Consider the following 17,303-nt stretch of genomic DNA (forward strand, 5'->3'; position numbering starts at 1 on the left):
CTTGAAAGTCTGTGCTGGTACGAAAGCTGAAAAACTGAGTGGAGTAAAGATGAGCGACTGCAGGGTCCAGATGTCTGAATCCAGCCGCTGGATCTGGTGGGCTGATTGAAACAGATGCTTACTCTATTTTCACAAACACAAAAATAAACGATGATCTGCAACGTTCTGCAGAGAAACATTAGTTACTGACAATCACGTGGAAAAAGGTTATGATACCCAAACAAAGTCACAGACCACTGTTCCCATGGCAACAGCGGAGGACAGTGAGTCACATCCCAGCACAAACTTCTCAGGAAGGGTCCAAACAACATTACAGAAGCTCAAAGCTCTTTGGGATTCAAATGTTCCCCTAATTGTCTGTTTTTAGTGCTACTTACTTTTCCAGCCTTTGATGCTCCTGTTTGAACTTTTTCAAGACATTTTGCACCACCTTAGTTAGAATTGGGCAAATATTTAAACTGTACAAATGATGGAGGAGGATCCAGACAAACCAGAGGATGGGGGCATGGCTTTGACATAGCCAGGATTTCTTTGTGTTCGCTGGATCAATAAAACCTAAATCCCAAAAATTGTTTATCTTGTGACTTTATAAGTTCATAAATCTTTTTTTTCATTCAGTACACTCTCAGTGCTGGCCTTTAATTTCCAGTGTGACAGATGCATATTAGACCTCTGAAACACAGAAGCTGCTACATTTGAGCATTGAGATCTGGCCACAAACACTTATTTTCAGACTCAGTGAATCTATGCAAAGTCCTGTGACCATGCAGGGATTTCGCATTGATGTCAAGATGTTTTAAACTTTAACCAGCTGGACTCAAAGGGTCTGCTGCCAACTGCACAGGCACCACAGGACACTCCTGAAGGCCTTCTGACAGTGCGCCAAACAGTCAGAGCTTTTCTGACAAGTAAGCATGGACCTGTACGTTTCTTACTTTTAGGGACACTTGTTGCACACACAGCACACACTGGAACCTGCTACTGTTGCTGAATGGCACATATTTAACTGCACAGTTACAAACCATCAGCTTTAGACTGCATTCCTTATTAAACCCTGCTCGTATGGAGTAAGGCTGACAAACACAGTATTATTATAGTGGGAATAACGTGTGCTTAGATGAAAGATGACATATTATTCTTCAGGCTGGCATATGCTTTCAACTTGCTGTGAGAATAGAAGGAAGCCGGCTTCTCATCAGACAGTTTCACTTCAGGCTTCTGTGTTGTGCTGAAGCCAATTCAGATACTTGACGGGTACAAAAAAGCGGGTTTCCTGATATTGTCACCAACCATCTGCTCCCTGCAGGCTCATAACGCGACCCCCAGTGACCTTTATTTCCTTGTAAATAAACAATGACCTAAGCAGACTTTAAATAAGTTAATTAATAAATAACCCAAGTGCTAAAGGAAGGACAGACGTGATGTAATTAAGGCAAAGTCAGATGAAATCTGGGACTTGAATTGCAGCAAAATGTTTTGATGAAGCCATATTTCAGGAAAGGGCGGAGCCTGAGCTAATCTAGCAGGCGATGCAGGCGACGTGTTTACAAACACGTATCCTGTGAACCAAATATGCTCGAATAATTTAGTAACTGTCAAAGGAAAAATAAAGAGTTTGTTCACGTAAGCACGAGCCTGCTGCTGTGCATCACAAAGGAAGAGTCACAATGAGGATGCTGACCGTCAGCGTTTGCTTCAAAGACCTTTAACGGATGTTTGGGACTCAAGAACAGCGCTGTGCAAAGACCTTGAGACATCCTTCATTCCTGTATATTTGGCTGCCAAAGACGCATTCTTGCAATTTCTTAAAGTGATCTGGAGCAAAGTTTCTCCCGACTTAGCAAACAAGCAATTTTCAATTGTGCCTCTAAGTTAGTATCGTCTCTTTAAAGAAAACAAATCATTTGTCTGTTTTTAGTTAAATCCATAAAAAAATGTCAAAGGAAACAGTTTGACATCCCCAAAGAGCTTTTAGGGGAACACCGGCCAAAATGTCAGCTTGGTGAGGTGTGCCCTTAAAAAACAAGTAGAGGACAAATCACAAGCCTCAACAGAGATCAGCAGCATCTGAAAGTCACATCCTTACAAAACATGGAAAAGTCCAGTGATCCAGTGATTACAGGCTAGCAGGCTTTCAATGCAAATACATGTTACAAACCCAAAAAGAGAAACAACACTATTGTGACTCTCTGAGCGGCTGCAATGAGAATTAGCCAAAGCTTTTCCTGTCAACATGACTAATCGGCCAATTCATCCGTGACAGCTCAGAAACTGCGTCCAGCAACCTGACCTGCAGACTGTTCGGCTCAGGGCTGATCATACGGCGCTAACTGTGTCTGCGTAGATTAAACTGGATCAGAGAGTCAGTGCCCTGATGTCCAGAGTAGTGGCACATGCAGGGTACATATTAGGTGATCGTCATCACAACAAATTAGGGGATCATGTAGGCTAATATTACATTTCTGCAGATTTGTAGGCTCAAAAGTTAAGACAGACATCAGGAGGTGTCTTCCAAAGACCGTTTTTATTGTTTGTTTGAAAAAGAAACAACTGAACTATTAAAAAGGGACTTTCTGAATTATTTGAAAGAAGATAATAAAGAAATCGTGAACTGATTTCCCATTTGGCTTATTTTGATAGGAGCCTAAGCAAAGAACTGCAAAGGCCACGTGATGTTGAAGCGACTCTTCTTTAGAATAGTCGGTGTGATCCAGTCATCACTTAATTAGCCCGATACCACTTCCAGGAAAACGTTCTTCCCATCAGAGGCTGCGGAAGGAAAAAGGGGGCCTCACCCTTACACTTTAAAAACAGGAGGCAGCAGCGCGCTCGCACAAAGGTCTGAGCAACTACGAGGGAGGGACTCCTTTAAATCAGCAACTACTGACTTCAGCGGCTGCTCATCACTGTTCTCCATCTCACAACAAGTCTCAGGACTTATTAATCTGCTGGATAACATGGCCGCGTCCGGACTGCAGCTCCTCGGCTTTTTTCTCTCCCTGGTCGGAGTCGCTGCCACTGTTGCCGCCACTGTTATGGTGGACTGGAAGAAGCTGGTCCAGGGCAAGCACCGCTCCTATGAGGGCTTATGGATGTCCTGCGCTGGTGTTCAAGACAGAATGACCTGTGAAATTTATCAGTCCATCCTGAAAATGCCGAGTAAGTTTGCATCGCACCTACAATCATCTCAAAGCAAGACGCTGCTTTTTGGGTAAAGTAAATGTAGTTACAGTTACTTCTTTGGATTTTAGCCACCGAGCCATCAGAGAACAAACCAAATCTCTTTCTCTCACCGGTGTAATAAAGCTACGATTTCTTACCGATATTTGTGCTTCTGTTCGCCGCAGCTGAGATTCAGGTTACCAGGGCAGTGCTGCCGGTCAGCCTCCTCCTCTCTGCTCTGGCTGTACTCATCTCCACAGTGGGGATGAAGTGCACCCACTTCATGGACGGTGTGCCAAAGAGCAAATCCATGATAGCGATGATCGGAGGAATCACGTTCATACTTTCAGGTGTGTCCAAAGCCTGTGCTCAGACTGAAGACAGAAGTCATAATGAAGTTAGCAGCTGAGAGCGGCTGTTATTGTAGTGAACAGGTGGGTCAGGATCCATGAGTGCTGCAATGATCAAAGATGTTTTCTTTCATTAGGCGTGCTGACCATCATCATCACCTCCTGGTTTGTCAACATGGTTCTTTCTTACAGTGGACACAAGCTGTTTAGGTACTGTCATCAAGACACACACACACACACACACGTATGCATACACATTGTAAATAAACACGCAGTGTGCTACATTAATGTTGCTCTGCTCTTTTTGGCAGACCTGAGTTTGGTAATGCCGTGTTTGTGAGCTGGGTTGGTGGACTCCTCACTGCGGCCGGTGGTGCTTTCCTGAGCTGTCGGAGATGCTGGAGGACCAACCCTCCAGTGTCCATGAGCTCCAGCCACTTTCTTTCTACCAATCACTCCAAGTCCAACTACGTCTAGTTGAAAAGGCCACAAGAACCTGAAGAAGGAGCCGGTTTCCCTTTGTGGATTATTTAAAGAATACGTCCATTCACTGAGAGGTCTTTGAGATCGGAGTGAGGATCGCTCAGAAGAAACTCCTTTGAATCTCCTTTGTCCTGGGTTTAAATGCCACCACAGCTCTGGTTTCTCCTGCTGTAAAGATGTCAGGGTTCAAAGTTTAAAGTCTGAAAAAGTCCACAATTCGATAAATATACAAGTGAGCATGTCAGGTGGAGTTTCTTCATAGTAGCACTGAAGACAAACAGTTTTTAATAGTTTGAAGTGTGGCCGCATGTAAAGTGGAGACAGCGTCATTTCTGATACTTTTCCGATATACGGATTTGTTTGTGTGTGTTTTATGTGTTTATTTGTATCTGTGATGCTTCCCCTGATCAGATAACATTTTGTATATTTTGAGAAGAAAAATAAAATAATGTTGTTTTTTATAATCTGTGTTTTCCTGTTTTTAATTAGCCGCACAGGCTAAGTTTCTGCAGAGTACCTGACAGGTTACATGAAATCAACAAATCAGAAGCAAGTGGGCAGAACTGAAAGACAGAAACACGTGCAACAAAACATCTACACATATGAAACATTAATGCAGTTAAATCATCTATAGAAACTCACAAAGACAAAAAGACATCATCGATTTGATAGATAATAACCACCAACCAAGATTCTTCTTCTTATTATTATTAACTGATAAGGCTCAGATCATTGAAATACATTTTTAAACATCATCCTAATGTGAAGCTATGTTACTGTGGCGAGGTGATGTGGCTGGAGAAGCGAGCTCAGACCTGACCAGCAGTCCCGTTCCCACAGCACCAAAGGATCGTTCACTGTGGATATCAGCTGCTGTCAGTCAGATGTGACGCCATAATGTCAGCACAAAACTGCATAAACATTCATAAGACTTGTTTACTGTAACCAGGCAGTACTTATCTTAAGCGCCGCCGTGTACGAGTAATGATGTCATACTTTCCTTCCTTTCACAGATACTGTCATTAAGCCCATTACTCCAGACCATTAGGACCATATAAGAGTTGCCAAGGTCGCTCTCAGAGAAACCTACTTGCTGCATTCAGTCAGCATTTAGTGGGTTTAAGATAAGCACTGCCATTGTTTAGGAAGTAAGTGATAACTGATGAGATTTGACTATAAGCTGCATTTTCAGGAGGCAAATACACAAAAACAGAAGCTGTTTACCGACTTTGGTTCATGTTCATGTCATGAGACTGGGCTGCGTCCCGAGTGTGAGGGATACGCGAATGCCTCGTTCGATTAAATAATTAGCAAGAGTGAGAAGATTAACACAGGTGAGAGTTCGTTTGCTTCCGAGTTTCTGAGTCACAGTGGGGAGAAATTCGCTCACTCTTCACTCGAAACATAACAAAGAGCGGATGTGGACGTGAGTGGATGCAGGCCGTGTCTGGGAGCGACTGTGTGCCGCTGCGATGCTGATTGTGACAAAGCAAAATGGGATCAAATAAAGCAGTTAATGGATATTTGATGTTACTGTGCTCGTTTGTTCATGTCTAACTCGACTGCTGAGAACAACAATTTGAATCAGATAAATAGTTTTATTCTATAGAGGATCCAGCACTGGACAGCTTGCTGTTACTTGTCGTTGCTCCAATAAATAAATAAATGTCCTCCACCCAAATTTCTCTACAGGAACACCGATAAGTAATCCTTAACTGCCCCTTGTTCAACACTAGCAGAGCTGACGGATCATATGACTAATTCTGTGGCCACTTTGGAGGTGCCACCTTGTTGGATTTGTATTGTGTAGCATTCCTGTTTCACAACTGCACTGTGGCGAGGTGTGGTTTGTGGCTCAGCTGCAGGGGAGGGGTGGAGCAGCGGGTTTGGGTGTGGCCCCCACAGATGACCCTCCATCATTCCTTTCCTATTTGAGTAGCTGCTGGGGCCCAGAGGAGGGTGGAGAGCAGGGCGGAGCTGTGAGCTGGGAACCGTAAATAAACACTCACGAATCCTGCAGAGCTGCGTGTCCCTGTTTGTGATTAACGAGGCTACCAACCTCTTTCAGTGAGTCATCTGTAGATAATTACATCTGATCTAACTGATGAATCATTACGTGAACGCGTTCTCTGCATATACTATTATATATTGTATTATATATTATATATTGTACATATATTTATTAGTTTCAGATGTAGCCATTCTTGTATTTTGCTTGTTTACATTATTGTATTTTGCACAACTCTGTTGCTTGTGAAGCTCGCACACAAGAATTTCACTCACATGTGCTGTACCAATGTACCTGCACATGTGATGTGACAATAAAAGTGATTTGATTTGATTTGATCCAGGAACACTTTAGTAATTATGTATCGAGATTCTTCATTTGTAGGAACCCAGAGATTCTTAAATAAGGGACATATATGCATGTGTGTGTGTAGGTCAGACATATAAGCAGAAGCTGCAGTGGTGAAGGACCTTCATGTACATCTGCTATATACACTTTCACTTAGCTTCAGAAGTTTTATTGTAATTATTTGTTTTCAAACAAGTATTTAATAGTGGGTAAAGTGGATCTTTGAGCCAGTTGTGTCCCTGCCCAGAGTGGGACCCCCACACTTGTAAACCCATGAAAAAGTGAATTTTCAGTTTCTTAATGAGTCGTTGAAACCCAGCAAACCCTTTCAGATATTCAGAAACCTCAAGCTGCTCCTACAGGTCACTGCCCAGGTGTGCTGTGTCTGTTTCTGTGCAGAGGGGTCATTAGGGTAACATGTGGATGCTAATGGTGTGATAAAAGGTTTCAGGGTGTGCTCTGATGATCACTGATGTTTACATGCTCACACCAACATTTGTTTTTCCAGCTGTGTCATGTACATATCACACATATGCACAACCAGTGTATGGCAGCTTATATGACTGGTGCCCCTCAACACTTACTGGCATGTCTACAGCTGGTTATTTAAATTCATTGGACTGAATGTCAGAAAGACAAACATCTGTCTATATGAAGTGAAAACGAAACTGTGGAACTGAGAACATCATCTGATCAGACAGGAGAGATGGAGCTCCTCAATATTTCCTCCTGAGGATCCGGGAACAAAGAGTTTAACTTTTGTGTGATTTTCTTCCTGTTTACCACCCAAACACACCAGATGTCAGTGGTAAGCCCAGGATGTCGTCTGCTAAGTGCATCGGACTTGGATATAGACCAAAAACAAATTTCCATTACAGAGGACAGAAATGTCCTTGTTCTCAGGAGGATATTCTCTTCAGCTGCAGGTGAGTGAGCTCTGTGGTTTTAGCGCCATCTACTGATGCAATCCAAACATAAATTCATCCACACATAAGGACGAACTTTCCTTCCGGCTGCTTAAAGGCAATTGAAACATTTTCCAATAAGGTATAAATATCAACCAAACAGACACATAGAAAGTGTCCACACACACACACACACACACACACAGACACACACACACACACACACACACACACACACACACACAACAAAGCTCATCTGCACCTGTGAAATACAGAACTGTTCCCTTTAAAAAGTTATTGTTTTCAAAAGCTTTTGGTGCCACATCCTGCCAAAACGTCACTGAGGTCAGCCTCCCAGCAGCTTCCTGCTTCACACTGGGAACGTTTTGTTGAAGCTCTTTTTTTTCTACTTTTGCTTATTTATCAGACTCATTTGTTAATCCTTGTTTTTGCTGTTTTATTCATTCATAAAACTTTCTCATTATTGAAATGTTTTGCTTTTCATTTCCATCATGTTAACGTGTCTCTTTGTTTCCCTTCTTTTTTGAGACCTGCATGACTTTTATTCATAATAAGCAGGCTTATTATAAGCAATCTGAATATCCACACACAGTGAATTCTTTGCCTGAGAGGTGCATCACAGTCAGGGCAGACGTGGGCCAGACGTCCCAGCTCTCCGTGGAGGGAGGGACTGAATCGAGCCTGGAATGAAATCTTTGTTTCACTTTGTCATTTTTTTATTTTATAAATGTCATAACCTACTCAACCAAGGTGATGTCATTTTAGTGTTACAGTTTGATCAACACAAATACCGTAGTTTTCGGGTCATAAGCCGCTACTTTCCCCCCACACTGTGAACACTGCAGCTTGTACTTGTACTTGTTACCATGTTTATGTTACCTTACGGATTAAATTAAACGTTAAAAATCCTCACGTGTAATATTTCTGTGTAGATATCTCATATTACAGGTGAAACGCATACGGTGCGGCCTGTACAAGTACAAAATTGATTTTCTTCCTACAATTAGAGCATGCAGCTTTTAATCAGGTGCGCTCTGTAGTCCAGGATTTACGGTAAGTTCATACACTCTGTTACCAGGATTATTAGTGTAGCCTGGTCTCAAATATCTATTTTAGACCCTACAGGTTAAAAGGATATAAACATTGTCATGTAAAGACTTTATTGTAAATATTTCACATGTGTTTAAAAAACAAAAAAAGAATTCAAATGCATTAAAAACGTGTTTAAAATCACAATAAATAGAAGTCAATCATAATTTAAGTGTTCACGGAGTTAAAAGTTACAAGAAAACCAAAGGTTTGTTTTCTAATGTGAAACAAGGAAAACTTTGTATTTGCTGCGAGTTGTTTTACGAGTTCATTTTGGCTTGTCAATCTTGTATTTTCGTCTATCCCATTGGGTGATGTAAACCTATTGTCCAATCAGACGTAAGGAAGGCGGGATCTAAGCGAGGCGAAAGAAAAATAAGCACTAACTAAACTGGTGAGAGTCGGCAGCTGCACGTTACCGGAGGAGGATCGCGAGCTAACGGGAGAATAGTCAAAAACAATAGCCGTGGATGCAGAGGCTACCGGCGATCGTGGCTCAAGAGTTGGGAGTTCGCCTTGTAATCGGACGGTTGCCGGTTCGAGCCTCGGCTCGGACAGTCTCGGTCGTTGTGTCCTTGGGCGAGACACTTCACCCGTTGCTGCCTACTGGTGGCGCCAGTGTCCGGCAGCCTCGCCTCTGTCAGTGCGCCCCACGGTGGCTGTGGCTGCAATGTAGCTGCCATCACCAGTGTGTGAATGTGTAAAGCGCTCACAGGCTATTTACCTTCCTGCTATGCGCTGTTTACCCTGTGATGAGTGAGTACTGAATGTAGTATTGAGCTTAAACAGAATGTAGAAGAACTTAAAATGTATCATGTTAGCATTTTAGAGCCAGCAATAGCTATGTATGCCGAGTAGTAAGCTACAGATTACTCTATGAAACTAAATAGTAATCTCTAACGCACAGTGGAGGAATCCTCTGGACCCTTCTGCTGTGGATAGGATTTCCGTGGGTTTGTGCCAGTGTACTCAGCAGCGTTGCCGGTCACAAAGCGAGCCTGCCCCTCAGCTCGCCCTCGCATTTAGCCCAACGGATTTGGGAGTAGACCTGAGCACGTGCGTTTTGTTTTTCTGCTTGTTTAACAAGTGAAGCGGCCGTTTGTGTGTTTTCTGGCCCATCGAGCCCGAGCAACGACCAGGCCTGCAACGGTTTCAGTACATGAGCTCGCAAAGGTTACAAATCTGGACTGAACTTAAAAGGATTGTGGGATAAATGTGTTTTCTAAAACATTGACTGTGAGTGTGAAGAGAAAACATCCAATTGAATTGTAAGGAAACGCTTCAGAACTTGGAATATTGTATGTTTTTTTAAATCATACTTTATTTTGACTAAATACATTTTGAATTTAAAGTTTTGTGTCATAATTATTATTTACAGAGTTTGTAAGTGGTAACGGTTACTACAAAGTAACAACGGGTTAACATGTTAGATAAATTCATGATTCTTAGTGAAGATTAAACAGAACTCATTATTTTCACTGAGTGGAGGCACCGCCAATATCAAGACTTCTAAGTACAAAGGTTAAAACTGGTTAATTGTTTCTGCTGTTTACCAGTAAAATTAAGTAACGTACCAGGGCCCCGCTCATAGTACTATCATCACCTTAACCGAGAGTTAATCCTGAGCTATAAAATAATATATAAAAAAATAAAATATAAAAATTAAAGTTAAAAATGAAATAACTTCATTCTAATTTGTGTTGTACAGTTATTTCATTTTTAACTTAAATTTTCATATTTTGTTTTATTCCTTCCTAGTTAAATTTACCCTTTTTAATTTTCATATTTATTTCCTATCTTATTCATAGCCTTTTCTTCTTTTCTTTTTCTTTAGGTCACGAGCAGTTGTCTAAGCATTTCACTGCATATCGTACTGTGTATGACTGTGTACGTGACAAATAAAATTTGAATTTGAGCTACGTGAGTTGGGTGCTACATTAGTGATGATGCAGCGCCCCGATGATGGTTTGACCTCTGAGGCACCAAAAAATAGAAAACAGTATGAGGCTATAAACAGGTTAAAAAGCTAATACCAGTCCTGTGTACTTTATCATAGTGGAGGGTCTGTCTGCGTACAGGATCGTTAGCACGAAGACAGATTTTGAAAGATGGTAAAAACAATGAAATCTCCAGCTTGATGCTCCAAGCAAAACTCGACTGACTACAGTGTGGAGTTAAAGAAAGGTTAAAAAGTGTCAAACTGTGCGGACTGTTGTGTCGACTTCTTGGTGCAATCATTTGTTAAAAATAAGTAATTTAAAAAGTCATGTGGCACAAAAACATCCTTCCTGCTGCTGTCACCAACATCTTCTGCCTGCAGGCAACAACAAAAGAAACTTCCTTGGAAATAAGATTTGACTCAAGCAGACCTTGCAAGTCAAACTTAACAATGCTGGAAAGAAAAAAAGAATAATAAATAAGTTAAGTGGCACATTCAGATGGGATCTGTAACTTTAATTGCTGCAAAATGTTTGTGCTTATTTCAGGAAAGGCTGGACCCTGATCCAATCTAACAGGCAATGCAAATGTTAACAAACAGGCATCTTGTGAACCAAATATGGTCAGATAATTTGGTAACTGCTGAAGTAAATGAAGAGTTTGTTCACGTAAGCGCGAGCTTGCTACGTTAAATGGAGGAAAGGAATGACAATGAGGACGCTGACGTTCAAATGTTTGGTTCAAAGATCATCTTTAATGGATCTCGTGGGACTCAGAATGTACAGTACTGTGCATTGTAAATTGTGCTTGTGCAATAGTTTATCAGTTGAAGCATGCAACACAGAAGTTACAGAATAAATTCAACAAATGTTTGCATGTGTAAGATGTGCTGCCTTAAAGTAACTCTGCTTATTTTCTTCATTCACTGTAAAATTATACTTAAAAATGTAGATCTCAGCACAGTTTGAATCATGCAAAGCTTAAAGTTTAAAGTATGTTTTGTATCGTACATCAACCCAAAGATGCATCCAATAAATACATATTGAAACCCGTTAGATAATCAGGCCATTGTTGTGTGATGGGCTCACAGTTTAGTTCCCTGCACGTAGCCTGTTGCAGTCTCATATAGGTGCAGGTTAAATGCACTAGGCATGCGCCACACCTGAAGCACATGTTTGATGCAAAGTGAAACTGCAGAAAAATCAGATTTGCACCGATCTTGAAATCCATTCTTGTGTCTGTGCACTTTGAGACCCAGTTTGATCATCAGGCCAGATTTGCAGAAACATATTAAATGCTAAATATTAAACTTCTACTCATGGAGGTCATCAGGAGGACTCATCCAAAGAAGAGGAATCTTTTTCGTATTTGTTCAAACATGTTATGGCGGTCTTTCCTTAGGATGTCAGTGTAATCTATGTTATCATCATTAGTTAATTAGCAAGATAAGACTTCCTGGAACATTTTCTTCCCATCAACGGCTGCAGGAGGAAAAAGGGATCTAGAGCGTGACGCATCTTGGACTTTAAAAACAGGAGGCAGCAGCGCTCACGCATAACTGTGAGCAACTACGAGCGACTACTGACTTCAGCGGCACTCATCAGCATTTCAGATCATTTGGACATTCCCAAAGACGTTTCAGGACTCGTCGATTAAGTTAACTCCTCTGCTGAATAAGATGGCCGCATCTGGATTACAGCTGCTTGGATTTTTTCTCTCCCTGGTCGGAGTCGGTGCCACTGCTGCCGCCACTGTTATGGTGGACTGGAAGAAGCTGGTCCAGGGCAAGCACCGCTCCTATGAGGGCTTATGGATGTCCTGTGGTGGAGTCCAAGACAGAGCCACCTGTGAAATTTACCATTCCTTTATCAAACTGCCAGGTAGGTTTGGATTGCACCCCAGCTTACAACAGGGGCTGTAATTAGTCAGAAATGTCTCTTTTTGACAAAGTAAAAATGTTTGTGTGGAATTACTTCCAGCTTTTTGTTGAGCTTTTGCAAGCAAAAATGTTCTAAATCTGATATTTAATGTATAATCTACATTTACAGTTTAGCAAACATTCCCATATTTGTGCTTCTGTTTCCTTTAGATGAGATTCAAGCAACCAGGATAGCGTTGCCACTCAGCCTCTTCCTCTCTGCTCTGGCAATGCTCGTCTCCACAGTGGGGATGAAGTGCACCCACTTCATGGACGGTGCCTCGCAGAGCAAATCTGTGACAGCGATGATCGGGGGAATCATGTTCATGCTCTCAGGTGCGTTCAGATCTAAACTAACACATGAAACCAAAATTAAATGAGTGGAGAGACGACTAATGTATTCACAACAATGGGCTGCAGTGATGGACAATATCATGTGCTGTCTGTGATTAGGTTTATTGACCATCATCATCACCTCCTGGTTTGTCAAAGTTGTTCTTCAGAACTTTTATCATTCGCCTCCTCTAATCAGGTACAGCTGACACATATCGTCACACATGAACCCTGTGAGCAAACATGCAGCACGCTAAGTTAGTGTTTATTTGCTCTCTCCGGCAGATCTGAGTTTGGTAATGCCGTGTTTGTGAGCTGGGCCGGTGGACTGCTCACTCTGACTGGTGGTGCTTTCCTGAGCTGTCGGAGATGCACGACCATGTCCTCGGTGTCCATAAGCTCCAGCCGTCTGCTTCCCACTAGTGATCCAAAGTCCAACTACGTCTAGTTGAAAGCAAAGAAGAAGAAAAAACTTTCTACATTCACTGAATAATGAGGTCACATCAGGATCGGTCGTCGTGTGTTGTTTCCCACAGTAAAGATGTGAAGGTTCAACATTGAAATTTCTTCTGTAATTACAGATTTATGTTAGTGAAGGACCCTGTCGTCCTCCTGCACTCTTATAAAATCATCACGTTTATAATAAGCTTTAAATAAGATTTGCTTTCATAATTTAAAGTGTGGCCATAAAGTGCAGTACTTTCTGTTGTACTTTGATCTGTTTGTGTCTAAAGTGTGTGATTCATTTCGTAACTTGTCAGTTTTTTTATTGTTTGCATAATTAAATAAAATTGTTTTGTTTTTGTTTTTTTTCTCGTCTGGGTTTTCCTGTGTTTGATCAATGATATTTAAAGCTTGAACATTTTAAAAAGGTGCCTTTGTGAAGACAAACTTTATATGAAGTTATTTAAGTTTGTTATTTATTATTAGATGCTGACAAAAACAAAAACCCACAACCATGAAGCCACTGCACTTTTTAATGGAGGGAGAATTTGGAGGTTGTGCCATACGTGCAACAATACAAAAGCATCATGTATCAGCTGCATACTCTTCAGTAGTCTAGCCAGCGTCATCCTCTACGCTGTTGCATGCTGGGGCAGCAGGTTAAGTGTCGCAGGTGGCAACAAACTCAATAAACTGATTTGCACGGCCAGGAATGCTGAGTGGACGGAGCTAAGGTGGTGTCAGAGAGGCGGATGTTGTCCAAGATAAGGACAACGCTCCATGACGTGCTGGCCAATCACAGGAGCACGCTCAGCGAGAGACTGAGATTACCCAAATGCGCCACTGAGCCACACAGGAAATGATTCCTGACCCTGGCTGTACAGCTCCTCCATCTAATGAACAGTCACACGGCAGTAGTCGTACACATCCTTCATCGTGCACACCCTTCATCGTGCACACCCTTCATCGTGCACACCCTTCATCGTGCACGTCCTCTGCAGAGAAAATAACAAGCTTTACAGTTTGGTAAGAGGGCGCCTCAGTTTCCACCATATAAATTGAACTTGTGTTATCTGCAGGGATATTTATAACTGTTTTGTTACATTTTGTAACTTTGTAATATTTGTCGTTATTGATTCAGTTTTGTCAGTCACTGTTCTTACTGTCTGGGAGCAACTGTGGTCGCATAATTTAAAATATTATTCAGATTCCAGTTTTCAGTAATACTCTGCTTGCTAACCACCACAGCTGTAAAATAAACACAGTGCCATAAGTTTAACATGTGTTCAGACTTTGCTTTAACACACAAACTGCATTTGGTTGAATATAAAAAGTCCATAAGAGTTTGTTGTTTGCTGTATCCAGGCAGCAGTTATCTTAAACGCCACAGTGTACAAGTAATGAGTGTGTTTTCTCCAGTGTATTCGTTTCCTTCCTTTCATACACTGTCATTAAATCCATTACTGTACACCAGAAGCGTTGACAGGGTTGCTCTCAGACTAGACAAACTATGGAACGACAGTAAGAAACCTACTTTTGTTCAGTCTGCATTTCATAGTCATCAGTGTGTAAAACCAACCATTTAAGATAAGCACCATGTGAACATTTGTGTGGGCAAATATACAAGGGGAAGATCGAAGGATAAATACATGCTTTGATTTGATCATTTGCTCGGAGAGAACAGTGAAATTAATTATTGGCAAATACACATTTGCTCCATTAGTGCGTTTCTAATTTGTGGAAACAAATGATCTCGCTCCTCACTCGAAACATAACAAGACGTGGGTGTGGATTTAAGTGGATGCAGACTCTGGAGGGAGTGGCCGTGTGCCGCACAGATTCCTTCCTGAACTGCCAGCAAAAGACTAACAGAAAGAAAGCAGTCGTCATATCTAATCACGGCCCTAATTCTCTCTGGCTAAAATTTAACGCGGTGCTGAAAACATTTTGGTTCGTAGTAGCACGATGCCATCGCACAGCTGCCGTACAGCCATGATGCAAATGGCTGCATCCTGGAAGATGATCAGGAAGAGGAGTACAGAAGTCTGGTGAGGAACTTCCTCACATGGAGTCACACAAACCACCTGCAACTCAACACCTCAAAGACCAAGGAACTGGTTGTGGGAGGTCCAGAGAAGGTCCACTGCCGGTTCAGATAGAGGAGGTGGAGGTGGTCAACAAGTACAAGTACAAGTACCTCGGGCTGTGGGTGGACAACAAACTGGACTGGTCATGCAACACAGAGCACCTGTATAAAAAAGGCCAAAGCCGACTGTACGTCCTCAGGAGGCTGAGGTCTTTTAACATCTGCAGGAAGCTCCTGAGGATGTTTTTCTGGTCGGTGGTTGCTGGAGTACTTTTCTATGCTGTGGTGTGCTGGGGGAGCAGCACAGCAAAGAAGGACTCATGCAGGCTGGAGAAACTGATCAGGAGGGCTAGCTCTGTGGTCGGCATGAAGCTGGACACTCTGGTGACAGTGGCAGAGAAAAGGACATTAAAGAAACTGCTGGACATTATGAACAATGCTGGGCATCCTCTGCACACGGCCATAAACAACCAGAAGAGTCTGTTCAGTGACAGGTTGCTTCTCCCCAAGACAAGAACTAACAGACTTAAAAACTCCTTTGTCCCACACGCCATCAGACTGTTTAACTCCTCTCTGGAGGGGAGAGGGAGGGGAGACAGGAGGACAAAGGAGGGGGGAACAACTAAGCTGTAGTGCCTCTTCACTGTGCAATGCTTTTTGTTAATAGTCAACGGTGCAAAACACTTCAATACTTGAAATGTGCAATTCACTTGTATTCTTATTCCTATTTATTCTATTTATCCCTTTCATATATTTTATTCATATATGTCTCTGTATTTATATATGTGTGTATATATAAAATATTCTGCTCACGTTCTGTAACTTCTGTCGGTGCTGTGCTTTTGGAAACCGAATTTCCCAGAGGAACCCACCCGAGGGATTAATAAAGGAAACAGGAAACTGCAGGATCTAGGACTGAGCAGCTCCCTCTGCAGCTGGATCCTTAGCTTCCTGTCTGACAGACGCCAAGTGGTCAGACTGGGCAGCATCACCTCATCCCCCGTCACACATGGTGCTCCACAGGGGTGTGTACTGAGCCCTCTCCTGTACTCACTCTACACCTACGACTGCACAGCCACTAACAGCTCCAACATCATTGTGAAGTTTGCGGACGACACTACAGTGGTGGGTCTTATCACCAACGGTGATGAGACGGCTTACAGGGAGGAGGTCAGCGCCCTGACCCACTGGTGTCAAGACAACCATCCCACCCTCAACGTCGCAAAGACAAAGGAGTTGATAGTGGACTTCCGGAGGTGCAGAGAAGTACACACCCCCATCACCATCAACGGCGCTGCTGTGGAGAGAGTGAGCAGCTTCCGGTTCCTTGGAGTACATCTGGCTGAGGATCTTACGTGGTCAGTACACACAAACAAAACAGTGAAGAAGGCGCAGCAGCGCCTCTTCTTTCTCAGGAGACTGAAAAGATTCGGCATGAGCCCCCACATCCTCAGGACCTTCTATCACTGTGCCATTGAGAGCATCCTCACTGGATGCATCACCACCTGGTATGGCAACAGCACCGCCTACAACTGCAAAGCTCTCCAGCGAGTAGTGCGGTGCTCTGAACGGATAATTGGAGGTGAGCTTCCCTCCCTCCAAGACATCTACAGGAAGCGGTGCCTGAGGAAAGCGGGGAGGATCATCAAGGACTCCAGTCACCCCAGCCATAAACTGTTCAGACTGCTTCCATCAGGAAGGAGGTTCTGCAGCATCCGGTCCCGTACCAGCAGACTGAGAGACAGCTTCTTCCACCAGGCCATCAGACTGCTGAACACGTCATAGACACCTCAGCTTCACTACTGGAACTTCAACATTATGCACTCCATACTGTACAGTAATGCCACTGTTTTGCACATGTCTCACTCTGTATATTTTATTTTATATATTTTATATATTCTATTCATTGTTTACTCTATTTAATTTGTAAAATATGTGTACACACACACACACACGTAGAAAAATATTTAGTATACACATCCAGAAATGCATATACTATTATATATTGTACATATATTTATTAGTTTCAGATGTAGCCATTCTTGTATTTTGCTTGTTTACATTATTGTATTTTGCACAACTCTGTTGCTTGTGAAGCTCGCACACAAGAATTTCACTCACATGTGCTGTACCAATGTACCTGCACATGTGATGTGACAATAAAAGTGATTTGATTTGATTTAAAGTTTAATCTTATCTTATCTTATCTTATTGTTGG

At 42.4% G+C, this 17,303-nt stretch overlaps 2 protein-coding genes and 1 long non-coding RNA gene across 3 annotated transcripts; all 3 read left to right on the forward strand.

The window, feature by feature from the left end:
• Positions 1-2,820: 2,820 nt before the first annotated feature.
• Positions 2,821-4,459, forward strand: LOC113016958 (claudin-7-like). The gene is made up of 4 exons (XM_026160192.2): positions 2,821-3,159; positions 3,348-3,512; positions 3,650-3,722; positions 3,824-4,459. Exons 1-4 carry the CDS (start codon positions 2,958-2,960, stop codon positions 3,987-3,989), a joined length of 606 nt encoding a protein of 201 aa, XP_026015977.1. The 5' UTR covers positions 2,821-2,957; the 3' UTR covers positions 3,990-4,459.
• A 4,300-nt stretch (positions 4,460-8,759) lies between these two features.
• On the forward strand, positions 8,760-9,717 carry LOC145424196 (uncharacterized). The gene is made up of 2 exons (XR_013905167.1): positions 8,760-9,122; positions 9,274-9,717. It is a non-coding gene; the product is annotated as an uncharacterized LOC145424196 (long non-coding RNA).
• Positions 9,718-11,844: 2,127 nt separating this feature from the next.
• On the forward strand, positions 11,845-13,364 carry LOC113016696 (claudin-7-like). The gene is made up of 4 exons (XM_026159731.2): positions 11,845-12,184; positions 12,394-12,558; positions 12,676-12,754; positions 12,841-13,364. The coding sequence occupies exons 1-4, from the start codon at positions 11,983-11,985 to the stop codon at positions 13,001-13,003; spliced, it is 609 nt and encodes a 202-aa protein (XP_026015516.1). The 5' UTR covers positions 11,845-11,982; the 3' UTR covers positions 13,004-13,364.
• The last annotated feature ends 3,939 nt before the right edge of the window (positions 13,365-17,303 follow it).

This window comes from Astatotilapia calliptera, chromosome 23, assembly GCF_964374335.1.
Source record: "Astatotilapia calliptera chromosome 23, fAstCal68.1, whole genome shotgun sequence".
Lineage (NCBI taxonomy): Eukaryota > Metazoa > Chordata > Actinopteri > Cichliformes > Cichlidae > Astatotilapia > Astatotilapia calliptera.